We start from the raw sequence: 25789 nt of genomic DNA on the forward strand, positions 1-25789 counted from the left end.
ATATCTTGAGGTAGTTCATTATGATGTGATTTACCTTATATGTGCGATTTGATTGGACAGAAATCACAAGACTGATTTTTCCAATCCAAGAAAAATAAAATAGTGACTGCAGATTGAAGGAAAGTAGTGGAGTAAAAGTACCGATACTGCAGTAAAAATGTACTCAAGGGAAAGTAAAAGTACAGATTTTTTAAACGACTTTGTTAAGTACAGTTCCTGAAAAGAATTACTTAATTACAGTAGTTTGAGTATTTGTCATTTTTTTTAACTTTACATCACTGGCCAACACAAATCAATTAAGTTAACATATTGTTTTTATTAATTTAGGTGGATTCAAGAATTGTGTTGATTCAGCTAATTTAAATATATCATTTGAACAAGCGTGCTGGACTCTAATGATACATAATAATATATCATATATACTTAAGTATATTACTTAACATGAATTATAATGATAAATAATAAGCATAAATAGCATTTATTTATAAAGGGACAATTCAACCAAAACTGAAAATTCTTTGATCATTTACTCTCCCTTCACTTGTTCCAAACCTGTTTGTTTCTTTCTTCTGTTGAACGTAAAAGAAAGATGGAAACCTGTAATCATTGACTTGCATAGAATTAGTTTTTCATCCTATAGAAGTTAATCGTTAGCGGTTTTCAGCTTTCTTCAAAATATCTTCTTTAGTGTTCAACAGAAAAAAAGAAACTAATAAAGGTTTGGAGATTTTACTTTTGGGGTGAGCTATGCCTTAAATGTTAACATTAGCCTTTAATATATGTTTAATACATAACATTTTGGAGAAACAGTGAAAGTTGTGTTTGAAATCCTCTTAAACTCCTAATGTGGGAAACACAACATATTAAGCTAATACTGGAATTTAAAGTATTAGAGTTAAATTTAAATGACAATTTAAACATGCATGTGAACCACTGTAAAATTATATGATCAATCATGACAACATATGTTTTTAGTTAATTGTTATTATTAGACTTAGTTAATCATGTTCTAACTTCATTTTATAATTTACAAAAGCTGTTTTAAGTCAGTTTAATATATGTTCAAATAAGAGTTCAAATTTGATTCAGCTTAAACATTTAGGGTAACCAGTTTTTTTGGGGGGGTTTTTTACAGTGTGGAGATGAAGTCTAAAATTTGTCTAAAAGATGAAGCCTGCAAAACCACAGCAAAATTTTAGGTACTTGTGTAAAAATTGTTTGAGGATGCTTTAAAAAAAAGAATGTTTTCAAAATAGATTTCCTTTATCAGTTAACTTATTACAATTTTATTAACTTTTATTAAAACTTTTGCCTAACGTGCACTTTTGTTTAGGAAGCCTCGTTATTTGGTGTTTTTTTAAGTGTATTGGAGATGTTACCACGTGATATCTGGATTTAGAGTTTAGTTTGTTCTGTTTTTCTCGTGGTGATGGTGAGATCTCTGTGTGAAGCATTGGCTGTTGTCAACCTAGCTCTCACTGGATTATTTGCAAAATCTTTTTGACACACTACAGCAAACGACATAAATGAGGGTTAAAAGTTTTTATTTTTATTTTATTGGTGATAAATACTAGTGGCCTAACTGGTTATGGTGAAAAGATAAGCTTTGTCAAGCCGAAATATGCAATGGTTACAAGCATATCTCTACCGCAAAATACCTGCATGGGTTAATGGACAGTCTGTTGTCGGTCTGCAGATTTATTTTTTAAGCTGTGGCGCCCCATAGTGTTCAACATGAATCTCAACATTTTTCAGTAATCACATTTTTCTAACCAGTCACAAAGTGCCGCTATTGGCACATAGGTGATATGGTATCTATGCTTGCCAATACAGTTATGCTGTTTGTAATGGGACTGAGATGACAACAATGTTCAAGGATCAAATATAAAAAAAATATTCTTTCTTCAGTGAAATATGATTAGATGGTAGGCAGGCTAACTTATGGAGAAAAAAAAGGTGAGAACACTGCATGGGTAGAGAAAACCAATCCTTGGAGGTTTGGTCCAAGAAATACATAAAGAGTTCATATGCAAAAACCTCTAAGTGCCATCTGAAATTTCCCTCTAAAATTTGTGTTTTTCTCAGCCTCCTATGTTTCTGGGAGGCAAACTTGCAGGTAATGTTTTTTTATTTTATTTATTTTATTTCAGTCAGTCATTTATTTTCTTGTCGGCTTAGTCCTTTTATTAATCTGGGGTCGCCACAGTGGAATAAACCGCCAACTTATCCAACACGTTTTTACGCAGCGGATGCCCTTCCAGCCACAATCCATCACTGGGAAATTTATTTTATTTATTTATTTAGTTTTTATTATGCAAAACAAAAACTAGTTAGGAGCTGAACACGCTCCATAACATCTATTGCTGTCAGTTATGTACCATATTTATTGCTTATTGCTTATGTATGATTTTTTTCTATTTTTTTTTTATTATCTTAGTATTTTATTATGTTAGTGACCAAAACTGTCCCTTTTGAAATTAAAACTGAATATATTCAGCCAAAATCTTATGTCTTAAAAGATGAAGAGATAAGCACAGACTATAAAATAATATAAACAGATGTACGCTCTCTCTCTCTCATCGCAGGTTGTTTTGCTGCTTGATGTTGCATACTGGTATTTTTCTATTTTATAATTTTTATGTAAAATAATATATGAATATAACTTTATATAAAATAATGTCATAAACATGCTTGCTTGTGGAGCAAGTACTTTGACCATTTTCTGAGGTTTGTTATTCCTTTAGTACTCTGATTTACCAGGGGTTGCCACAGTGGAATGAATCCCTAGTTTCTCTGGCATATGTTTTTTGCAGTGGATGCCCTTCCGCCCATGCTATAGTCATTTCCCTATAGGCAAATGAACAAGAGCTTACTTCCGCATTGCAGTAAGGTGAATATTACTTTTACCTTTTTCACCAAATATTTATAGTTTCATCTGAGTATACTTTGTACATTCCAGATTGTGCATTTGAGACTTTTTAAAATGAATTCAGTTTCTATTTAATGTTGCTGTTATGACATTTTCAATCACAAGCAACTAAATGTCTACATATTAGTATGTAATGTATATGTATATATGTATGTGTGTGTGTGTGTGTGTGTGTGTGTGTGTGTGTGGGTTTGTGTGTGTGTGTATATATATATATATATATATATATATATATATATATATATATATATATATATATATATATATATATATATATATATATATATATATATATATATATATATATATATAGTCTGTAGAATATTTGTACCTTTCAGATGACTCTCTCTGCCATATCTATTTCAAATTATTCAATCAAACTGTCAAAATAAAATTTCAAATAGAAGAATTGATTTGGCATTTTATATTAAGGATACTTTAAGAAATACAGTCAAGTAATGGATTACAATCAACCAAAAATAATTCAGACAACTGTCAGTATGACAATATTTACACAACTGTCAATACTTTTTTGGGCCTCAATGACAGTCCCTGCAGTCAAGCAGGTTCATGCAAACCTGAAATTCAACATTTTCCCTACTTACTGTTGGTTCTTAGTCCACTGTATGAAAAATGTTTAGATATGATATACTATTTTATTTACTTTATATGTTTATGTTATTTTGTCATCCCCACTTGCATACACAAACTTTAATTTTCTATTTTTACTATAGCAAAAATGAATAAATAAATAAAATCATATATAAAATATGGACAAACACTACTGTTTTATTATTATTTATTATTATTTAATTTTTTGCACAATGAATGATGCATTATTATTTGCACATCCCAAACTGACCATTTTAAGATTGCATACAAGAACCATAAAAAGTGAAGGATAACTGAATCTCCATGAAGCAGTTTTTTCAGCTTGAGGCCTGGTCTCAGTTTAGTTCAGTGGGCAATGAGTGTAATGGGGAGGGAACCTGAACTCAAGGTTTTGCGTGGGTGGAGTGTTGGAACAGGCCAGGGTACACTGGACAAATAAACTCCCTTAAAGCCTTTTCAAACTGCTTGCAAACATTTTAAATTCCAGTAGTATAATTATGATAGGATGATTTACTAACACCATCATGCAAACTTTGCACTTAAATAGTTCGTTTTTTTAGTTAGATGGCAATTATTAACACAAAATATTACCAAACTTAGTTGTTTGTTTGATGTCAATTTAATAAGGATTTTTCTTTCTTTGTTTATTGTTTTACTGTAGTAAGGATATAAAGAAATTCTTCTGTACCACAAACAACCTTTTTGCTATTTCCTTTTCCTCTAAATAAAATATGATTAATTTTCAATGTTGTTTATGTCCTTGGAAGCAACCTCCTCCAACAAACTTTTTTCTTATTGTTTGTAAAATTATTGTTTGCAAGTTCTATTCAAATTTGTAACATGTTTAGATTTCTGACATAACCTGAAAAGTCTCTGTTTTGGTGGTGGGCTTCTTGACCCAGGATCACATATATTTATATTTACATTTAAAACTAAATGGTGACACAAGTCGAGCAATGATGAAACATTAACTAACAGCGCAGTTGTACTCTAGTCGTCTGTTCTGGACCTACATCATTCACCCTCTCTCTATTTATCTCCACTTTCTTGTCAAAATTTGGTTTGGTAAGTTTATTTTTTGATATATATACATATATATTGGTTATTTGCATTTTTCTTTTAAAGTTATCAATTTAGGGCCTGAATTTTGCAGGTGATCTGTTACATATTCATAAATCACCTAAAATAAAGGCACACACGGCAGAAGATTTCTAAATGGTGCATTTTGTTTGTCAGAGTTGACATAATTATGGTAAATTGTTTATTTATTTTGTTTATTCTTATACCATTTAGGCAATCTAATTAAATAAAAAGGATATATCTTCTGTTGTGGCACATGTCTGATAGCCTGTTTTCTGTTTTTTGAAAAAAAAAAGAAGTATTTCTGTATTCAAGTTGCTAAAATCACATTTTATTTTCTCTTAAATCACTTGTGATGTGTTATGTCATTCTGTCTGGAGAACTTTTAACAAAAACAAATCAACAAAAACACCATGCAATGCATTTAAATCTCTAAATATGATTTTTTTATAAACAATAAAAAGCTAAAGCCAATTTAAATAAATGAATAAATGCAACAAACAAAATAAAAATAAATTATTCATGCTGCAGTGCATGCTGAAAACCCAGATGCCAACTAAATACAATTAATTTGTAAGAATTACCAAGAAACCAATGTAGAAACATTTGTTCAACGTTGATACCTGCACATCAAGAAAAAGGTTGTGGCATTCAGTTGTCATTTATTTATTTATTGTAACAATTTTTTTATATTGTAAATATGTAATATTGGGGTGACATTGCATTATAGGGGGTGGGAACTTTACCTATGCTCATCTATGACTAGTCCTGGAACTGCTCTTGAATATCGTATACAATGACTTTCTAATGAAAAACTATAAAAATACAAAGCACATCACCACCACAATTGTCAATTATTATCAGAGGCTTAAAGAGTACCTGATAACCACACTTAAGTACATGTTCCTTACAATAAAAATACTAAAATACATTAACAATTTTTTGCACTTGGGTTAAAGTCTACAGGTATCTGATTTAAGAATAACAGTATACTAGTCCCCAGAAACACATTACAAAACAAAACAAAACAAAACAACACAACATTGATTCGTTAGAGAGCAATACTGTTTAGTTTCTAAATCTATATAAATTTGTGCAAAGTCAAATTTCAATCAATTGAACAGCAACAAGTTTACAGAAACTCAAAAAAGGTAAATATTGAAATTATTCATTCAGTGTAATGTAAATAAAACATTATTAATAAGAATTAAAACTTGAAAAATGAGAAAGCAAAGGCTAATCACACTGGACATGCTGACCTTATTACTGGTGCAACCATGACCTCACGTCAAATATAAAACACTTGTGATAACAAGATAATGAGTATTTGGTTTATATAAGATATGTAGGGGTAAAGAGCACTGCATATATAGCCTACTCTGTTCCCACTTTATATTAAGTGGTCTTAATTAATACATCTAGACTGAAATTAAAAAGCTACTGTGTGCTTGATTAAATACCAGTGTAATTACATTAAATTTATAATTACACTGTTGACCATACCTTAGACCTTAACCCCAGGTTTAAACCTACCCATACATGCAATCCTTTCCCTATCCTTACTCATATCCCACCTCATTAGCACCAACAGCGTTCTGCAAGTGTTCTTAAGTACCTTGCATTTATTTTTTGATGTAAGTACAAATTAGTTAAGGCAACTTGATATGAATTGGGACCGCCTACTCACTCAAAAATGTATTAAAGTAGTCTTTATTTAAAAATCTTTGATACTTAGTAAAAATACATAGTCAAAAATATATTTAGGAACTAAATAAAAACTAGCTACTATTTACTCAAATACTTTACACCACTGATTACTGCCTTGCAAATAAATATCCTTATTAAATAAAGGTTCCAGCAAGAATCAAAAAGGGGTTTCCATAGAAGAACCATTCAGTTCTTTGTAGCACTATTTTGTCAGTTTCATAATCAAAATATCTTTTTTTTTTTACCACTTTAAAGCACATTTTGTGGAATGAGAAAGTTCCACTGATGTCAGAACAACACAATATCACGGCAATTCGTAACTTTTTGATTTAGTGGCTAATTCGTACGAATTTTTACGATCTAATTCGTACAATTTAGTACGATTTGCTCATCCGCCAATGACGGTTGGGTTTAGGGGTGGGGTTAGGTGCCACGCCTCCTTTTTAAAATCGTACAATTTCGTACGACTGAACTCGTACGAATTAGCCACTAAACTGTCAAAACGTAAAATACTTATGTTTTCTCATGAGATCAGGTTGTGTCAGAACCATTAATGCTAATAAAAAACCTTCATTTGTAAGAGTCTGTGTAAAGATTTATATTGATTATTTTGTTTTGTGTGTTTCAGGCCAACAGTAAGAACATGAAGCACTGCCTTTTAGTGCTTATATTGCCCTTTTCCTTTCATTTTAGACTGTTGGTAAGAAATCTGAGCTTTTATATATTTTTCCAGATCTTGTGCATCCACATAAGGGCTTTTCTCACTACACCTAATCTATTTTCTAAATATTAACTGCAGGTAGATGCAACCCAGGCACATTTTGATTATGTACCCCTACAGTATATACATTTCTGGAGAGAGCCAAATGTGTCCCAGGAGCTATGTTTTTTGGCAGTTTTTGTTTGCGCAAATCCACCAGAGACAGCTGTGTATGCTTTTTGAATCTTAGATTTCCATTCACGCCTGCTCTTCTCGCGTAAATCCGCCAGAGGCCATTGTCGACTGACTGACTGATTGACTGACTGACTGACAGTTGGACTGGCCCACCCTCCTCCTTCCCTCCTAAATCCAACCGATAGTGTTTTAAAAAGCACCGACTGACCAGTGCCCACAGCCTTCCCTAAACCCAACCACAGTTTTTTTTAAAGCAATCTACCCTGAAAAAAATTATTCAAAGATGATTCCTTGGATTTACTCATTTTTTTACGTTAAGTGGTTGTAAACAATTTATTTGGGCTGAATTTAAACAAACAAATTAAGTTGAACATTGCTCAATTTAATTTGTTTGTTTAAATTCAACACAAATAAATTGTTTGCAACAGTTTTGCATGCAACACTTTTTTCAGTGTAGGAAAAGAGAAGCCCTTGCGGTAGCCTGATATTTACCACGTTTTCAGATTTTACCACATTCTCACCCTGTTAATTAATATGTTTATTTTTTTTTTTGGCTTTTGTTTTTGTCTTACCTGCATTCTGGAATCGTTCTTTACTGGACTCAAACCCTGTCATCTCGGTCATCTCCGCTCTGCATTTCAAATCCTCTAACATACATGGTGAGCCACTGAACAAGCTGGTAACAGCAGAAAATCCATCCATAGGGAGGTAATCGGTCAGCTGCTAGTGCAAAATTCACAACGTCATACCACCCCGTAGCATTAATTTTAAAGATGAAATGCCAAACATTCCTCTGGCTACCTAATTTGCTATCTCCAGACATGTATATTGGAGTAGGTTTTCAGAATAAGCCTATCTTGTGTAAATGATTTTACAGTTTAAAACCTAAAGCCCCTTTATCTAGGGTCTATAGAATGATGCTGGGTAGTAAGCAAAGCTCTGTAGTTGACTGTTTCATTTCTAAAAAGCCTTTAAAAATCCTCTTTTTTGAGAACTTCTGGTGCTCTCGTCCTTCCAGGCATCAAATGAAACAGGCGATGCCAAAGAGAAATGCAATGGTGTCTTAGGTCTGGAGTCTCAGCGAGCAGTTGGTGCTGCAGTGGCTAAACTGGGACTGACGCTTCTAGAAAAACTCCAGCCTGGCTCTGAACAACCAAATATAATCATATCACCTCTGAGTGTTTCTCTTGCACTCGCTGAGCTTGCTTTGGGTGAGTATACGCACACACAAAGAAATGCAAAAAGCATACGTATACATAATAAGTCAGTGGTGAGGCCTCAGAGTTTAAAGTGAGTGGACATTGTTGTTGTAGGGTCATTCATGTTTATACATGTTTATGCCTTTACTCCTATTAATGATAATTTGGCATGGCAGCAGGGGTACTGTTAGGGCGAGATAAGTTAGTAAGATTCTAAGGGCCCACACAATTTGGAAGGCCCAGAGATATTATAGATATATTATTAGTGGCCCACGACAACCACCCTATCCCCCCACCTCCTGCTTTTCACTTTCGTATGGGACCCCTCCCAACCCAACCACAACCATCCCACCACCCCGCTCTTCACTTTCGTCCGCGATCCCTGCCTCACCCAAAGCCTTCTGTGTGGAGTTTGCATGTACTCCCCTGTCTGGAGTTTCCCCCAGGTGCTTCAGATTTCCACATGTCAAAAGACATGCAGTAGGTGAATTGGATAAATTAAACAACTAAATTGACCATAGTGTGTGAATGGGAGTGTGGGTGTTTCCCAGCACTGAGGGTTGTACTGGGTTGTGGCTGAAAGGGTATCCACAGTATAAAACAATTGCCTGAAAAATTGGGGGTTCATGTGTTGATTAATACAGCAATAAAACACTTGCCATAATGGCTGACCAGCTTTTTGTATGTCTCCACTGATAAATTTCCCCATTCTTCTTTAGCAATAAGCTCCAACTCTTTCAGGTCTCCTTACTATCACCCTTATTTTTTTAGCTCCGTTTACAGATTTTTAATTGAATTTAAGTCACGTAACTGGCTGGGCCACTGCAATAGGTTAATGTTTTTTGTCTGCTAACCAGGGGTGCCTTTCCGAAAACCATCTTTAACCAACTAAGGTTGCAAGTTCCATCGTTACAAACATAGTTTGTTGATTTGGTGTTTCCCAAATCCAGAAACATTCGCAAACTGCGTCACAAATTTGTATGCTTGCAACTACACCTCTGGAGCTGTAGTTAGAAGCATAGTTCCTGGTTGTGTTCTATTCCCACTTATCCCCTATTCCAATATTTAAACTTGGAATGATTAAAAAAGCATTAGTCATCTCTCTTATGTGCAAATTGCTTTCAAAGTATTTTTACAGTTCAGTTTTAGCAACCTTCATATTGACAATCGTGTTTCCTTTGTAGTGCACTTTAAAATCATTTATGCCATTTTGAACGCAGCCGTGGCTCATGACGAAAGCTATAGGTAACCTACTATTTAAAGCAGAATTTACATTACATCTCCAAAGCTTCATTCATTTTCTTTTCGGCTTAGTCCCTTTATTAATCTGGGGTCACCACAGTGGAATGAACCGCGGACTTATCCAGAACGTTTTACGCAGCGGATGCCCTTCCAGCCGCAACCCATCTCTGGGAAACATCCATACACACACTCATTTACACTCATACACTACGGACAATTTAGCCTAGCCAATCCAAATATGAACATGTCATACATGTAATTTGCACGTTTTGCCATATATCAGATTTCTATTTGGGAATGTCCACTTTTGTAAATGTTGGGAAGTTCAATGAAGAGAAACTGAAACTGAGATATGGTGGGTGGGTGGTTATGTTGGACAGGGACAATGAATAAAGACCAATTGGGGTCTTTTTTTTTTTTACAGTGGGCTAGCACTTGGATTGGATTGATAGTTCTTGCAATAATCATTTACCCCAGAACAGATGAATGCAACCGGAAGATCTTTAATCATTTGCCAGGATCTTATTACTTATGTCTTAACGTCAGATATTTCTTTGCACCATTGTGTCTCATTTGACTAGATTAACTAAACCAGCTGTCATTCTGGGTTAGCCAGTGTCAACCTAAGTTAGCCTCACCACTGGTGTGCATGCTATGATGTATTTATATGTTAACTTTAAATCATTAGGTGCAAAGAACAATACAGAAGAGAAGTTGTTGGAAGTCCTCCATGCAAAAGAGCTGCCACATTTTCATGAAACATTAAGCTGTCTTCAAGAACAACTAACAGCCAAAGCTGTCAAGATGGCATCTCGTCTGTACCTTATACCAGGTAAGGTTTTGTTTTTTCCAGGCTATACCTGGACAATCGTGTTTAGATTTGGCTTTTGAGGTTACTTGTGTTATTGTAGATTCTGTAGTAGTGTTTTTCTTTGAGAAGGTTATACGGTGAACCAAGACTATGTGGACAGAGCTTTGAACTTGTACAAATCCGAATCCGCACAACTGACCTCCATTGAAGATGTAAATAGATGGGTGGAGGAAACCACCAGCGGTCAGATAACCAACTTTATGTCCAGTCTTCCACCAAATGTTGTGTTGATGCTGATAAACGCCATTCACTTTAAAGGTTTGTCTGTATTTCAACTGTCTTTAACAAAATTAAACAAAATTATTGCCAAAACGGCACCTTAGAATTATAAGGTTCTATCTGACATCTTTGTCAAAATTGAGTTATTGACATATTTCTATTAAATGACAACTTATTTACATTATGGGATGTTTTTTTATAAGCTGTTTACATTTTAAGACTTTTTATTTAAAAAACAAATGTTACACACATACTATTTGCTATGGAATGCAAAACCTTTAAAGCTCATTATCTCAAAATCATTCAGAACGCAGATAGAACCTTATAATTCCAAGGTGATGATTTATTTAGAACTGGTTACAGAACTTGAATACACCTCTTCTGACCATTAATTATTTTTTCAAATGTCAGTAAAATAATAACATACTATAATATTCTGATATATGATAAAACAACTTAATGATGTTTTGTAAAATATATATGTATATATATTTTTTTTATTTTACTTTGATGGTTATACCACATGACATGTTATAGTCAATAAAACATTTACAGGTTATAAGCTTAATCCTTATAATGCCATAATGTTTTACTATTTAGTCATATACATTAGGTTCACATTTTTCAACTGCAAAGATTATTGACACTGATATGACTTGATAAATAAGTTTTGACATGTAATTGTACTCCATTGGTCCATTATATCTGTGGCAATTTTTGACTGACGGTCTTAAAGCATTTGACCATGTCAAACAATATCTGTGGATTTTGACCGATACATGAAAAAGGAGTGAAAATTAATGGAAGAAGAATTCAGGTTTTTGTGCTAAATAATCAAATATACATGTTGTTACTTACCTCTAGGAGAGTGGCAATCCCGCTTTAATTCCAAGTACACTAAAAAGGATATCTTCTACATTGACAGAAAAACCTCTGTAAAAGTGGATATGATGATGGGATCCCAATATCCACTCAGCATGTTTGTAGACAGAACAGACAGCACACAGGTAAGCTAGCTGTTTTTTTAAACAGTCAATTTTGTCTGCACTCTAAAAAATGATTGTGCCAATTAGTTATCACAACTTAACATTGAGCTAAATTATTCTGGATTGAATGTGTTGACATAATTTTTGTATCAAAGTTTTACTTGGCTGAACTTATTACACTTTAAAAAAAGAGTAAGATATGAACTTATATACAGCTGAAGTCAGAATTATTAGCCCCCCTTTTATTTTTTATTTTATTTTCAAAATATTTCCCAAATGATGTTTAACAGAGCGAAAATTACTAGCCCCTTTAAGCTATATATTTTTGATAGTCTATAGAACAAACCATCGTTATACAATAACTTGCCTAGTTACCCTAACCTGCTTAGTTAACCTAATTAACCTAGTTAAGCCTTTAAGTTGTATAGAAGTGTCTTGAAAAATATCTAGTCAAATATTATTTACTGTCATCATGGCAAAGATAAAATAAACCAGTTATTAGAAATGAGTTATTAAAACTATTATGTTTAGAAATGTGTTGAAAAAATCTTCTCTCTGTTAAATAGAAATTTATAGGTGAATAGGTGTATTGAAAAAACTAAGTTGGCTGTATTGTTGGTGTGTTTGTGAATGAGAGACAACTTCAATATTTAAGTTTACTAAACTTAAACCATGTTCATTACACTTAGATTAAATAGTTTTATCAACATCCTTTTTAACACACAACAACTTATCTTTTTAAGTTGACTAATCTTAGACCACATCCATTACACTTGTATTGTCCTCTCAAATTTAACCTGAGTTTAGATAACTTCACTGTTTAAATGAAGAAAAATTTAAAGGCAGCACAAACACTAACTTTTTTAAGTTTAAACAACAAAACCATTTTTACGGTGTGGGAACCTGCAGCTAAATAACTGGTTTGATGTTTTTAATTTGGTTTGATCTTCTCCCCTGCTGCTCTTAGGTTGCAAGGTTCCCTTTTCAAGGAAACATGAGTCTTCTGGTGATAATGCCAAGGCCACAACATGAAAATCTGTCACACGTGGCTGCCAAGCTTAACATATCAGACATGTATGAACATTTTCCAAGAGAGAGGTCCATGCATGTGACATTACCCAAATTCAAAATTGAGTACAAGCAAGATCTGCGACAAGCACTCACAAGCATGGGTAAGATAAAATAATAATAACAATAATATATCAGTACAATCTACTAAATTACAGTAAAATTTTGAGGTCATTGTTACAGTTATATTTCGAGTTAATCCAGAGGTCCCACCGCACAATTTTAGTCCTGATTTTCATTTAATTACAGTTTTTAAATCATAGACAAGAGATCATTCAGTGTGAATTATCAAAGACATGACCTGAGAGAATCATTGTCATGTCATCAGAGCCCATTAAATATTTGTCACACATAATATCAGTACCTGTCAGCGATTCAAAATCATGCTGTGTAAAAGTGTTCTGACTGAAAAACACATTGACGATGACCTACCTGTACAACCAATGAGAGAACAAGAGAGAGCAGCGGGGAGTTAAAGATTTTAGTGGCAAAGACATAGCTAAAAAACCACAGTCTGAGCTATGGAAGAGACTGTAGGAAAGCAGATCAAGATCAGAGCAGTCAGAGACACTAGTGATGTCTGTGAGAATCTAGTGATCTTTGTGAGAGTCTAGTGATGTCTGTGGAAGCAAGTGATGTCTGTGAGAGACCAGTGATGTCCTGTGAGAAATTAGGGATGCCCTGTGTCCCCAGATATGGTAAAATCATTAAATGTAAGGGGCTGTACACTTACTTCTCATTTCTGACTGCAGTATCCTTCAGAAATTGTAGTTGTAGTAATTGTAGTAATCTTTCTTTATGCCACAATAATTTCTGTTCTCTAATATTGATGCCCACTTCACTTATTCGTAGTTTGACTGTGAAATTAAGTATGTAGTAAAATCTTACAACGGTCAAGTAAAGTCAATCAACATCAACATTGTTGTAAAATGAGAGTTCATAAATACAACACAGGCTTATTCTGAAAACGTAGTCCTGTGTACGTTTCTGGACACCCCGAATTGTGTAGCCAGTGGTACGTATGGCTGCATTTTATTTTTTTAAACGAATGCTACGAGGCGGTATGACGCCGTTCCGTTTCGCGCTTATCAGCTGACCGCTTACCTCCGTGTGGACAGCTTTCCCGCTGCAATCAGTTTGTCCAGTTAGCTTGTCATGTACGTCGGCGGACTTGAGAAGCAGAGAGGAGTTGAACACAACGACAGGGTTCGAGCCTGGGGAAGAATGGTTCCAGAAATCAGGTAAGACAAAAATGGAATCCAAAAAATAAAATAAAGGATTAAATAACAGGGTGAGAATGTGGTAAAATCCGAAAACGTGGTAAAAATCTGAAAACGTAAAAATCCGACAAGGGCTTTTTTTCTGAACTGCTTTTGTAAATCATTGGTTGGATTTAGGGAAGTAAGTGGGTGGATCAATCGATAAAATTGGTTGGGTTTAGGGAAAGAGGAGGGTGGGTCAATCGATTGTTCGTTCGGCCAGTCAGTCATTCTGTCAGTCAGTCAGACAGTCAGTCAACAGCGGCCTCTGGTGGGTTTACGCAAGAACAGCGGGGGCGAATGGCACTCGCGAGAGAAATTCGAAATATGGAAAAGCACACACAGCGGGACGTATTTCGTGGCCTCCACAAACGTATATACGACTATGTTTTCACAATGAGCCTGGGTTGCATAAATAATATTAATAATAATAAACATGGGTGACGCAGTGGCGCAGTAGGTAGTGCTGTCACCTCACAGCAAGAAGGTCACTGGTTTGAGCCTCGGCTGGGTCAGTTGGCGTTTCTGTGTGGAGTTTGCATGTTCTCCCTGCGTTCGCATGGGTTTCCTCCGGGTGCTCCATTTTCCCTCACAGTCCAAAGACATACAAAGAGGTACAGGTAAATTGGGTGGGCTAAATTGTCCGCAGTGTATGAGTGGGAATGAGTGTGTGTGGATGTATCCCAGGGAAAACGTGCTGGATAAGTTGATGGTTCATTCCACTGTGGCAACCCCAGATTAATAAAGGGACTAAGCCAAAAAGTAAATGAATGAATGAATAATAAACATACCCTTTTTTCCTTCATTCAGGTCTGGGTTTTCTGTTTACCGGGCCTGATTTATCCAAGATGGCACCAGGTCCATTAGTTGTTTCTGGTGTACAACATGCTTCAAACATGGAGCTGAGCGAGGAGGGGGCTGAAGCTTCAGCTGCGACATCTTTCACTTTAGTGCGCACCATATCTACCTTTGCTGTCAACATGCCCTTCATCTTCGCCCTGGTGGATGATACCTCTTACACACCACTTTTTCTGGGTATAGTCACTAACCCTAACCCTGGAGCGACAACTGAACAAAGTGATGACCCAAAAACTGAAACTGAAAGCACCAGGAAGTCAAGCAAAGACCCCATGAGTGATGGGACACTTAATGATGGTCCACATCAAAACATGCTGAGTTACATGCTAAATATGTGGAAGGAAACAGTTCCTCAGCAGTTCCTCGGGCATCAGGAGATGGAGGATGGTAACTAAGAGAAGAGGATCGATCAGTTTATGCTACCTGTTCATTCCTGTTCATGTACAGAAGGCCTATATACGTTTCTGTTTGTAAATTGCTAATCATGGCCTGCTCTAATTTACGGGTGCCATATTTAGTTTGATATAAATGAAAAAGGCTGTTCAATGGCATCTTCCCTAAAGAATATGTAAGGGAAAATGTACAGTCAGGCGGTCTCTTTTGCAAAATAACCTCAAACAGGACCCTGACATGGGTTCATTTTAATGATCAGTTAACTGCCTTTTCTCAGGTGTTACATGGCTATTTGCCAAATAAATCAATATATGGTCAAGAAAAGATACATTTGAGTGTAAATTATTTTGTGGTGACCATTACTGACCAATCAGAATCAGGTATTCTAAAGAATCTTGTAATAGAGCTCACCAATAAGTTTTTGAAGCTAAAACTTCTTTATCAAAGAGAATAAATATATATTTTCATATTCATACACAGTATTTACTAGTGGATACCCATGATGCTTGCTTAGACAACTTTACCAATCCAAAAAAATAAATAAATAAATCATGGCAAATAAATCTTTACCTTCACCTTCACTACATCACCTAATCTCCAGATTTCTTTAAATCTTGACAAATAAAAAGCTTTCTAAGAAAAATGGTTCAATTACTTGTTACCAGCTATATATACATATATATATTCAAGCCTTTCTTGTGGCTTAGTAGTCTCTTTATTCAGCAGGGATCGCCACAGTGGAATGAACCGGCAACTTATCCAGCACATGTTGTACACAATGGATGCCCTTCCAGCTGCAACCCAGTACTGGGAATACATACATACATATATATATATATATATATATATATATATATATATATATATATATATATATATATATATATATATATATACAGTTGCAATCAAAATTATTAAACCCCGTTTAAAATTTTTGGTCTTTTTTAAATATGTCCCAAATGATGTTTAACCGAGCTAGGAAATTTTCACAGTATGTCTGATGATATTTTATCATCAAAGTCTTATTTGTTTTATTTTAGCTAGAATAAAAATGGTTTTTCATTTTTAAAAAACTGTTTTAAGGTCAAAATTATTAGCCTCTTTAAGCTATATATTTTTTTCGAGACTAAACAGAACAAATCATCGTCATACAATAACTTGCCTAATTACCCTAACCTGCCTATAGCCTAATTAACCTAGTTAAGCCTTTAAATGTCACTTTAAACTGTATAGAAGTGTCTTGATAAATATCTAGTAAAATATTATTTACTGTCATCATGGCAAAGACAAAATAAATCAGTTATTAGAAATGAGTTATTAAAATATTATGTTTAGAAATGTGTTGAAAAAATCTTCTCTCCGTTAAACAAAAACTAGGGAAAAAATAAACGGGGCTAATAATTCAGGGGGGTTAATAATTCTGACTTCAACTGTGTATATTGAATTGAAGAGCAGTGTTGGTGTATTTTTGAGCCGTTATCAACCCATCCTTTGTTAATCTCCAACACAATTGTTCCCTCAAAGGAAAATAAAGTATCATTCGAGAATTCTAAACGAAACTTTTAAAAGAATAAATCATACTTGATACTTTCCATCCATTCAAACAAATTTTTAACGGACTTTAACAGACTTACCACTATCTGAAGTTTCAGGCCACATCTGTAGCGTCAGCAAAGGGCGGGATTCTTTCTAAAACACTTCTGAAGCATCTGCTTGTGCACAGTTGGCGGAGGCAGCTGAGAACTGAAAATCTGCACGGAGCGACGGTGAAGAAAACAGGTCAGACCTTTTAAAAACCATAACACAAATGTAATAAAAAAACTTTTATGCAAATGGTTAAATTAGTAAATGTTTTTTGTCGTGGTTTCCGCTTCTGTTCTTGCTACTTGTAAAGCAAATGAAATATCCTTTATTTTGTGGAAGGAGGAATGCACCCGTAGAACGAGTTTAAACAATCGTATTTATCAACATTTATTTATTTTTCAACATTCTTCCTTCTTTTTTTTCATGTTTTTATTTTTCCTTTCCTCTATCTAATAGCCTACTCATATATACTGCACGAAAATTTTCACACGTGTCATTTTTTCCCTTTTTTCAGAATGTAGATGTACATTTGAAGCGCAGATTTATCATGCAGTGGATTAGACTCAGGCTCAGCCCTTCTAACTGCGTGGCAGACACTGTGAGGCAGCCATTTAGATGAATGTGAAAATATTAGTGTCAGGAGTATTTTTTTCCTCCAGTGATGAACAAGGACTCAGCGAGGACGTTTAATGGCAAACAGATGTGCTGAAGAAACATGGAAAAAGTTTCAGCCCTTGTTGGAAACTGCTGCAGTAACAGTTCTTGAACCTGTGCCTGAAGTGAACTGTGTCAAGTGTAATGCAGAGACTTGATTTGATTGCAAATGTTTGGATATCACTAATCATTCAAGGTTTTGATTTAAAAAAAGTTAACTGAGAAAACTTTCTTTAAAATATATTAAAAAATATAGGTGCATCTGTCATATGGTCCTATTTAAAATAATATTTTTTTATATTATTGATTAAATTATTAAATATTTTCTGACCTGTAACATCAAATGTAAGCTTAGCTGTCACATGGATACATTTTGTTTGGTTAAATATTAAAATATAACACAATTACTTGAAAAAAAGCAATATTATAATTTTACAGTATGTTGGTTTAAAAAAAAACTTGCAACCTTATGACGATAGGAGAATTTATCCAAAATGAATGACACTTCCAAATTAATACAAACTTTGAGGCAGTTGAGCCTGTTTCTTATCACATTTCTTCCTTTCTTTTTTTAGGATGCTAAGGAAAAATAGATCTAAAATGTGATTATCCTGTGCTCTGGTATAAGTATGAAAAAATCTGATCTTTGCATTCATCAGGATGAAGAAGGTGGTCCTGCTGGTTGGTTTGTGGAGTCTCCTCTCCCTCTCACATGCTCAGTTGGTAAGATCTATCAGTTAATTCAATATCCTTTCTCTTCTCTCTCTGTCATTCCACTGGCTGTAACTTTCCACATTTCTACAGGCAGACACAGCAGATGCAGAAGGTGAGGAAGAAGCAGTTGACCTTTTTACCACGCCACGCACCAAGCTGGCTGCAGCAACCTCTGATTTTGGCTACAACCTGTTCCGTCAGCTGGCATCTCGTGACCCCAAGGCCAGCGTCTTTCTGTCCCCTATGAGTATATCAGCAGCCTTCACACAGCTATCAATGGGTAAGGCTTTGCCGATGGAAGACCACAGCTGCAGAAGTAGTGACAAAAATGTATAGTTTGAGATGAGCAATTTGAAAGGGGCGTTTGTCATCCATCACAGGGGCATCTGAACGGGCCGAGAAGCAGATTTACAGAGCCGTTCGCTATCACACACTTCAGGACAGTCAGCTCCATGACACACTCAGAGACCTTCTGTCCTCACTCAGAGCATCAGCCAAGGGCTTCAAGTCAGCAGCACGCATCCTTTTGGCTAGGAGTGAGTGCTCTTCATTTTTAAATGGGTGTGGTTGTGTGTGCATTCAAAAGTATGGTGGTGTTTTAATGCCAAGATGGAGAAAAAACTAAGATTACTAAAATTAATTCATGATATTTTGAGAATACTGTAACATCAAAATTACGAGAATAAAGCATTATGAAACTAAAGATGTGATTTGAAAATTGTCAAAATATTAAAAAAAGTAATATTATCAGGTCCGTAGCCAGCCTGCTGAAAGGGGTGGTTTTTTTTTTCCAAAAGCTGACCTTTTTGCAGTTATTCGCCTCATTTTCTATGCAATTATGAGATTTAAATACTACATTTTAGTAACATTTTAAGCACTACTTTTAGCTGAATTAGCTAGTCGGATTGTCATCTTAACCACATTTCCTAAAGACTTAGAATAAAGAAATGTGTAAAAAATATTTATTATTATTTTTAAGATACAAATGTATCACTTCATATATTATTAGGAAAAAATAGGAATCCTTTAAAGTTTTAAATTAAAAACTGTAGCCTATTGTTATTTATTAGGCAATAACAAACTGGCCGGCACATTCAATATTCCTCAGCCAAAATTTGGCCATTTCAATAAAAAGTCATCAAAACATAATAATAATAACAATAATAATAATGTAGATCTTCACAATTTTCTTGCCCCTCTTGTAAAAAGTACATTGAAAAATTCATGGCTAGCAACAATAGCCAAATTTGTATTCAAAATCATTTTAATATGGACCGCTTTTGGTGCTTCACACCTTTTCATTGTTAATTTTTTTGTTTTAAGAATAAGGTCCAAGATTTAGAATAAAAGTTAGTTGTAAAATGTTTTCTCTATTTAAAAAAAATACAGTAGCAAAAGATGACTTCTCTAATGGCAGATTGTATGTTCTCTTGCACAGCTGGATGTTGGAATCATGAAAAATATTTGTTAGCATTGACCAAAACTGATTAGCTTAAAAAGCTAGCAAAGCGACACCCAACAGAGGATTCCACTTGGTCTTAAAGCCTTTTTGATGAGTTATTTTTACTATCTTTGATGGCATAGCAGTCAAAATAAGATTAATGAGCTAATGTATGGGACAAATTCTGGACCTTTGTTAGTGAGGGTTGGGTCTTCCAAACCACCCGAACCCTCCCTGGCTATATACTGCCTGATTATAAAAGTAAAGCCGTTAGATTTTCTGAATAAATAAAAATTGCTAAAATGAAGTCATTTTAAGGATGAAATGATAATAAGAATAAAACGTTAGCATTCTTTGACTGAAGTTGTAATAACTTAAAAATATATTAGATTTATTTACACACATTTATATATTTAAATTTATTATATTTATATATAGTCAAAATAAAAAAATATAGTCAAGACGAGATTACAAAATAAAGTTGTATAATTTTGTCAAAATTAAGAAAATAAAATAGTAATATTAAAAAAATAAAGTGAAAATTACAAGAATGTGGCTGTAATTTTTCCAGATTGTAGTCAAAATTAAAATAATAAAGTAATTAGAGAATAAAGTCTTAGCAATACAAGTTTAAAGTAAAATTATAAATTAAAGTTGTAGCTTTGTGAGTCTGAAGTTGTAATATTTCGATAATTAAATCTTATGAGCAAACAAAAACAATGCCTTAGCACTTTGAGATTAGATTATAATTACTAAAATAATTTTAGAAACTTCAAAATTCATTCAGATTACATTGTAATTGTGCATATAAAGTCAAAATTATGAGAACAAAGTTGAAAATAAATATATGACAATAGAGTATTTTATTATAGGGATTTTTTTACTTTTAATTTTTACTTTATCCTCAAAATATCACACGTTCACAGTCTTGACTATCTTAGTTTCTTTTAATGTGAAACCAAAAGTGAGAAAGCTGAATATGTTTTCACTCATCCTGCATGTTGCAGAACTTCGTTTAAGGCTGGAATACCTTAACAGCGTCGAGAAGCAATATGGTGAACGGCCTCAAATTCTTGCTGGTGGAGCCCGGGACCTTAAGACTGTTAATGACTGGTTTAAACAGCAGACTGGAGGAAAAGTGGATCAAGTCGTTCCTTCCCCTCTTCCTCGTAACACAGCTCTGCTGCCTGTCGGAGCTGCCTATTTCAAGGGTAGGTGGACTCTAATTTTTACTCTTATAAATCTCCTGTGCTGTATGTAGTTTAACAGAGACAGTATAAGGAGGTGGAGTCATATCAGTATTAATTGAATCATGAAAATGTGCATGCATATTAACTCGATTGATGCCAACTTTGTCATGTGCAGTCAATTTTATTTCTAATTTGAAATGTAATCTTGACAAAATGTTTTTCCTCATGCACTGATTTGAGTGCACTGACTTTTTTTGCAGGTAAATGGATAACTAGATTTGGCAAACCTAATAAGATGGAAAACTTCAGGAGAGATGGACAAGCACCTGCTGTCATTCCCATGATGGAGCAGGAGAATTACCCAGTGAAGATGGGTATCGACTCTGACCTTGGCTGCACGGTACCTAAATCTGTTGTATTATTCATGTACTGGAACAGAAACACAGGAATATATGTTTCCACATATTTAAACATGGCATGTTCTCAATATTTGTGTAAAGTTTGTATGCAGTTATACTTCTCCTTTTTCTACTTTCATTATGCAGAGTGCAGCATGCATACAAACATGATATTGTTTATTTGTAATGATAGGATTCACATGCAAAGTTCAATGAGCTTTTATATTAATGTAAAAATAAACAAAGCCAAGTAAATGACACCATACAGGAGAAACATACTGGCAAGGAGGGGCAGGACCCTAAAACACTTTTAAAGGGATAGTTCACCCAAAAATATGTGATCAAGCGAGATCAGCCTAGGCTGGTCCCTGGATCGCACAAACAAATCGGTGTGATTAGAATGTTCAGAGCAAGTCTGAATCTGACGACTCAAGTGCCATAAATCACAATTTATCTGTGTTTTCAAAGAAACAACATTTATTTTAGGTTTCAGACATTTAAATATACATGCCTACTAGCAAAGCACAACATTTATGGTTTGTAAAATACCTACTGATGTCTGAATGAGGGCGATGCGGTGGCGCAGTAGGTAGTGCTGTCACCTCACAGCAAGAAGGTTGCTGGTTCGAGCCTCAGCTGGGTCAGTTGGCGTTTCTGTGTGAAGTTTTCATGTTCTCCCCACGTTCGCATGGGTTTCCTCCGGGAGCTCCGATTTGCCCCACTGTCCAAAGACATGTGGTACAGGTGAACTGGGTAGGCTCATTTTTCCATAGTGTATGAGTGTAAATGAGTGTGTATGGATGTTTCCCAGAGATGGGTTGCAGCTGGAAGGGCATCCGCTGCATAAAACATTTGCTGGATAAGTTGGCGGTTCATTCCGCTGTGGCGACCCCAGATTAATAAAGGGACTAAGCTGAAAAGAAAATGAATTAATGAATGAATGTCTGGATGATACACACTGTTTATGTTACTAAAGCATTTGGTGTGCCCAAACTAGAGTTTAACTCCCACTTGCTTTAACACGTCTGCCAAAAAGTTTTTAGTATTCCTATGAAGGGCTTAATTGCTGGTTTAGGTGTGTCTAATTGGAGTTAAAGCAAAACTCTGCAGGACATCGGCCCTCCAGGACCGAGTTTGGGCACCCCTGCTTTAAAGGAACCCTATTCGTTTCCCCACTTTTTTTTTTTTTTGAAAATAGGCTCATTTTACACATCCCTAAGACTTTCACTCCAAAATTTTCAAAAAAATATTTTTTATATTTAAATCTTGACTCTTCTGTGCATTGTTTACACTTTGTGCATTAGCAAGATGTATAATGGCCTAATCTTGCTTATGCTAAAATAAGCTAAAAGCATCCCTGCCAGATGAATATTAGCTGAATGGATTCAAAAACAGTTTAAGCCAAGCCAAAAATGAGCCTTTTTCTAAAACAATTGGAGTGTTTCTTTCAAATCCTGTGTCCTGTGGGGGACATTTGGTCCCCTTTCTGATCAGGGTCCTTGAAATCATTTTAATCATGTCTTCCCCAATTAGAGCACCCTTGCCAACAAACCACATGTTCACAAAAAAAAAGAAGACATGAAGACTTAAAAGCTTCATAATCTTAGCTGATGACCCCAGAAATCTCTCCCAGTGATAAATGTCTACAGAAGCAAGGAGGGGTGGGAGTGACTGAGGGGTGCCAAGTCAATGGCAGTGAGACAGCCTGGAATCTGGATAAACAACCAGGGTGGGATGAGAGGTTTGGCCAGAGAGGATCTGGGCTAAGCTAGTGGGGTAAACCAGGGGTCAGGCAGACTAAATTCTGTAGCCAGCTGAGCAGGAGCGAACGCTGGGATGGGCCCCAAGGTCAAAGCAGTCATGCACAGCTTAACAGGAGCTGAAGTAGAACTGGAAGTGGGATTGTCCTTCCTCTGCCAATTCATTCCGCTGTGACTTAACATGGATCATGGCATGAATGTCCATCCCTCAAATATTAACTGAAACTGGCCTAGATAGGAGTAGCATAATCCAAACACTATGCTTCTTCATTACAATGTACAATATTACAAGAATTGAGAGGATGCATGGTCTGAACAGAGTCAAAGCTACAATCTCACCAAGACAATATGAAAAATGTCTGTCAAGGCTACCAATCAATAGAAAACTCAACTGAAATAATCCATGAATTCGATACATCTGGACACAACTTCATGCAATTGTGTTGTGAACATGCCACATTTTAACTTTGGTAAATATAGAAAGACTATCAAGTGAAGTCAAGTTGAGCTTTATTGTCATTCCTCTAGATGTGTGGGCATATAGTGAAACAAAATGTTGTGTCTTTTGTTTTGACTTTTTTCTTGTGCTTGAATGTTAAAACGGCCCTCCAATAAATTGTCAGTCACTGAAATGGCCCCCCGCTAATTTGAGTTTGAGAACCCTTCTTTAAAGAGAGTTTTTTTTTTTGTCTAAAACCATCTTGGAATTACACAGACACCTAGTGGTGAGGATGCAGTAATACATAATCATGTTTTCATATTTTTGATTAGCAGCTCAATCAGTCAGCCAATGACAATGTTCCATTACTGAGATAACATGATAAAGCGAGCAGTTTTCAATTATTATTCTGCTGGTTATGTGGATTTCAGAAATTAGGAAATTACTGAGTGCATTTGATTTAATAAGGTACTCATTAATCACCACTGTTACCCTGTTACAGATAGCTCAGGTTCCTATGGAGGATGGAGTGAGCATGTATTTTTTCTTACCCGATGAGGTGACTCAGAATCTGACTCTAATAGAGGAAGCTCTTACAGCTGAATTTGTCCAGGACCTTTCAAATTCACTCCACACAGTGAAGGTGCTGCTCACACTCCCAGTTATCAAACTCAGCTACAAGACAAACCTGCTGCCCTCCCTCTCTGACCTGGGTGAGACAAAAACAACATTTAGTATTCTCTACTGGTTTATCAATGTATTATTTTTCCAATAAATATGACTGTCTTATTTGTTCTCCCATTTCAGGTCTGTCTGAATGGTTAGCAGAAACAGATCTTACCAAAATCACCAGTCAGCCAGTCAAGCTGAATGCAGTCCATCATAAGGTTGTCCTGGAGACGGCTCCAGAGGGTGCAGAGTATGCCAGCACCACACCCAGTGCCACAGGTCAATCGCTGGGTCTATCATACCGCGTGGACCGACCTTTCCTCTTTCTAGTCAGAGATGAGCCTTCAGGTGCACTTCTCTTCATTGGGAAAGTGCTGAACCCAACTGATCTCTAAAGGGTATGAGACAGAAACACACATACACTCGCACTTAAATACACAGGAGACACCAGCAACTTATATGAGCTCATTTTAAGGCCAAGACTATACCCAAAATATAAATATTTTCATATACAGTGGCCATTTTGCAGAAAAATGATCACAGCCATCCGCATTTTTAACATGCTTATGCAGTACAAACTCAAACATTGGTATGTGCAGCAGACATTTACAGTTGAGCCATACTAAAATATTCCCCTTGTGCCATTCATTTGGAATATTTTATGCACAAGGCTCAGTGTAAATGTTTTGGATTTTAGCCACATGATATTAATTCATTATGATGATTTATAGCTTGATGCTCATGAATATAACTCAACTTTTATGTAACTAATCTTTTAGCAAACATCCCTCAGGTATTTACAGCTGCTAATAATGATTATGCAAGATGAAGCATGTTGTCTCAGAAGCATGTTGTTATGACCATCGCCTTTTCTGTAACGATTTGTTTGAGTATTTGACACGTTTGCCTTATGACTTTACTTAACAGTCCCTTAGAAATGTTCAAATTACACTCAAATCAAGTTCAGATCATATTCCCATATGTACATTTACCACCAGCTAAGATTATTCTAAATTTGTATATTATGTCGATTCAAATAAAGGGGAAATACATGCAATCAGCATCTTGTGTCTTGTCCTTTGTTCTTTAAACTCTTAAACAATATTTTTATAATGTAGATGGATGGATGGATGCAAACTTCGATCTCAAAGGCCTCCTGTGCTCCTAGCTACCAATAGACAGACAGACAGCCACACAGACAGACAAACTTATTTGTTTTGATTTCAAATAAGCAGGCCTTTTTGGCTTGTGTGAGTGTTCACAGTGTAAGGTCAAGAAACCTTTTTGCAATTGTTGGCTCTCACACGCTGTACTTTCATTGTAGCCACGTTTGGCAATAAAACCCTTAATTAGATATACTTTATACAGTTAGAATAGAAAAGCCAAAAAGACCCTATATTTACAGTGCATCCGAAAAGTATCCATAGCGCTTCACCTTTTCCACATTTTTTATGTTACAGCCTGATTCCAAAAATGGATAAAAATTTCCTCAAAATTCTACACACAATACCCCATAATGACAATGTGAAAAAAGATTTTTTTTAATTGTTGCAAATTTATTCAAAATAAAAAAGTTGAAAAATCACATGTACATAAGTGTTCACAGCCTTTAGAGTGAAGCT

At 35.2% G+C, this 25789-nt stretch overlaps 2 protein-coding genes across 3 annotated transcripts; both read left to right on the plus strand.

Moving 5' to 3' along the window:
• The first annotated feature begins 4514 nt into the window (after nt 1-4514).
• serpinf2a (serpin peptidase inhibitor, clade F (alpha-2 antiplasmin, pigment epithelium derived factor), member 2a) lies at nt 4515-15642 on the plus strand. 2 transcript variants are annotated; one of them, XM_056446395.1, is made up of 8 exons: nt 4515-4606; nt 6957-7028; nt 8242-8434; nt 10353-10496; nt 10602-10793; nt 11619-11761; nt 12708-12912; nt 14878-15642. In XM_056446395.1, the coding sequence occupies exons 2-8, from the start codon at nt 6972-6974 to the stop codon at nt 15318-15320; spliced, it is 1377 nt and encodes a 458-aa protein (XP_056302370.1). In that variant the 5' UTR covers nt 4515-4606; nt 6957-6971; the 3' UTR covers nt 15321-15642. The 2 variants fall into 2 exon arrangements, with proteins under 2 accessions (XP_056302370.1, XP_056302371.1); XM_056446396.1 differs by having other exon boundaries at nt 10605-10793.
• A 1354-nt stretch (nt 15643-16996) lies between these two features.
• serpinf1 (serpin peptidase inhibitor, clade F (alpha-2 antiplasmin, pigment epithelium derived factor), member 1) lies at nt 16997-25230 on the plus strand. Its single transcript, XM_056446522.1, has 8 exons — nt 16997-17097; nt 18216-18279; nt 18361-18550; nt 18651-18806; nt 20719-20922; nt 21162-21301; nt 24001-24211; nt 24306-25230. Exons 2-8 carry the CDS (start codon nt 18217-18219, stop codon nt 24560-24562), a joined length of 1221 nt encoding a protein of 406 aa, XP_056302497.1. The 5' UTR covers nt 16997-17097; nt 18216; the 3' UTR covers nt 24563-25230.
• Nucleotides 25231-25789: the final 559 nt, after the last annotated feature.

Source organism: Danio aesculapii, chromosome 21, assembly GCF_903798145.1.
Source record: "Danio aesculapii chromosome 21, fDanAes4.1, whole genome shotgun sequence".
In the NCBI taxonomy this organism is placed as follows: Eukaryota; Metazoa; Chordata; class Actinopteri; order Cypriniformes; family Danionidae; genus Danio; species Danio aesculapii.

Coding starts and splice junctions, on each gene's coding strand:
- serpinf2a (XM_056446395.1), top strand. CDS start 6,972: ATGAAGCACTGCCTTTTAGTGCTTATATTGCCCTTTTCCTTTCATTTT. Junction 7,029..8,241: donor CCTTTCATTTTAGACTGTTG/GTAAGAAATCTG, acceptor TCGTCCTTCCAG/GCATCAAATGAAACAGGCGA. Junction 10,497..10,601: donor TCGTCTGTACCTTATACCAG/GTAAGGTTTTGT, acceptor TTTTTCTTTGAG/AAGGTTATACGGTGAACCAA.
- serpinf1 (XM_056446522.1), top strand. CDS start 18,217: ATGAAGAAGGTGGTCCTGCTGGTTGGTTTGTGGAGTCTCCTCTCCCTC. Junction 18,280..18,360: donor CCCTCTCACATGCTCAGTTG/GTAAGATCTATC, acceptor ACATTTCTACAG/GCAGACACAGCAGATGCAGA. Junction 18,551..18,650: donor CTTCACACAGCTATCAATGG/GTAAGGCTTTGC, acceptor CATCCATCACAG/GGGCATCTGAACGGGCCGAG.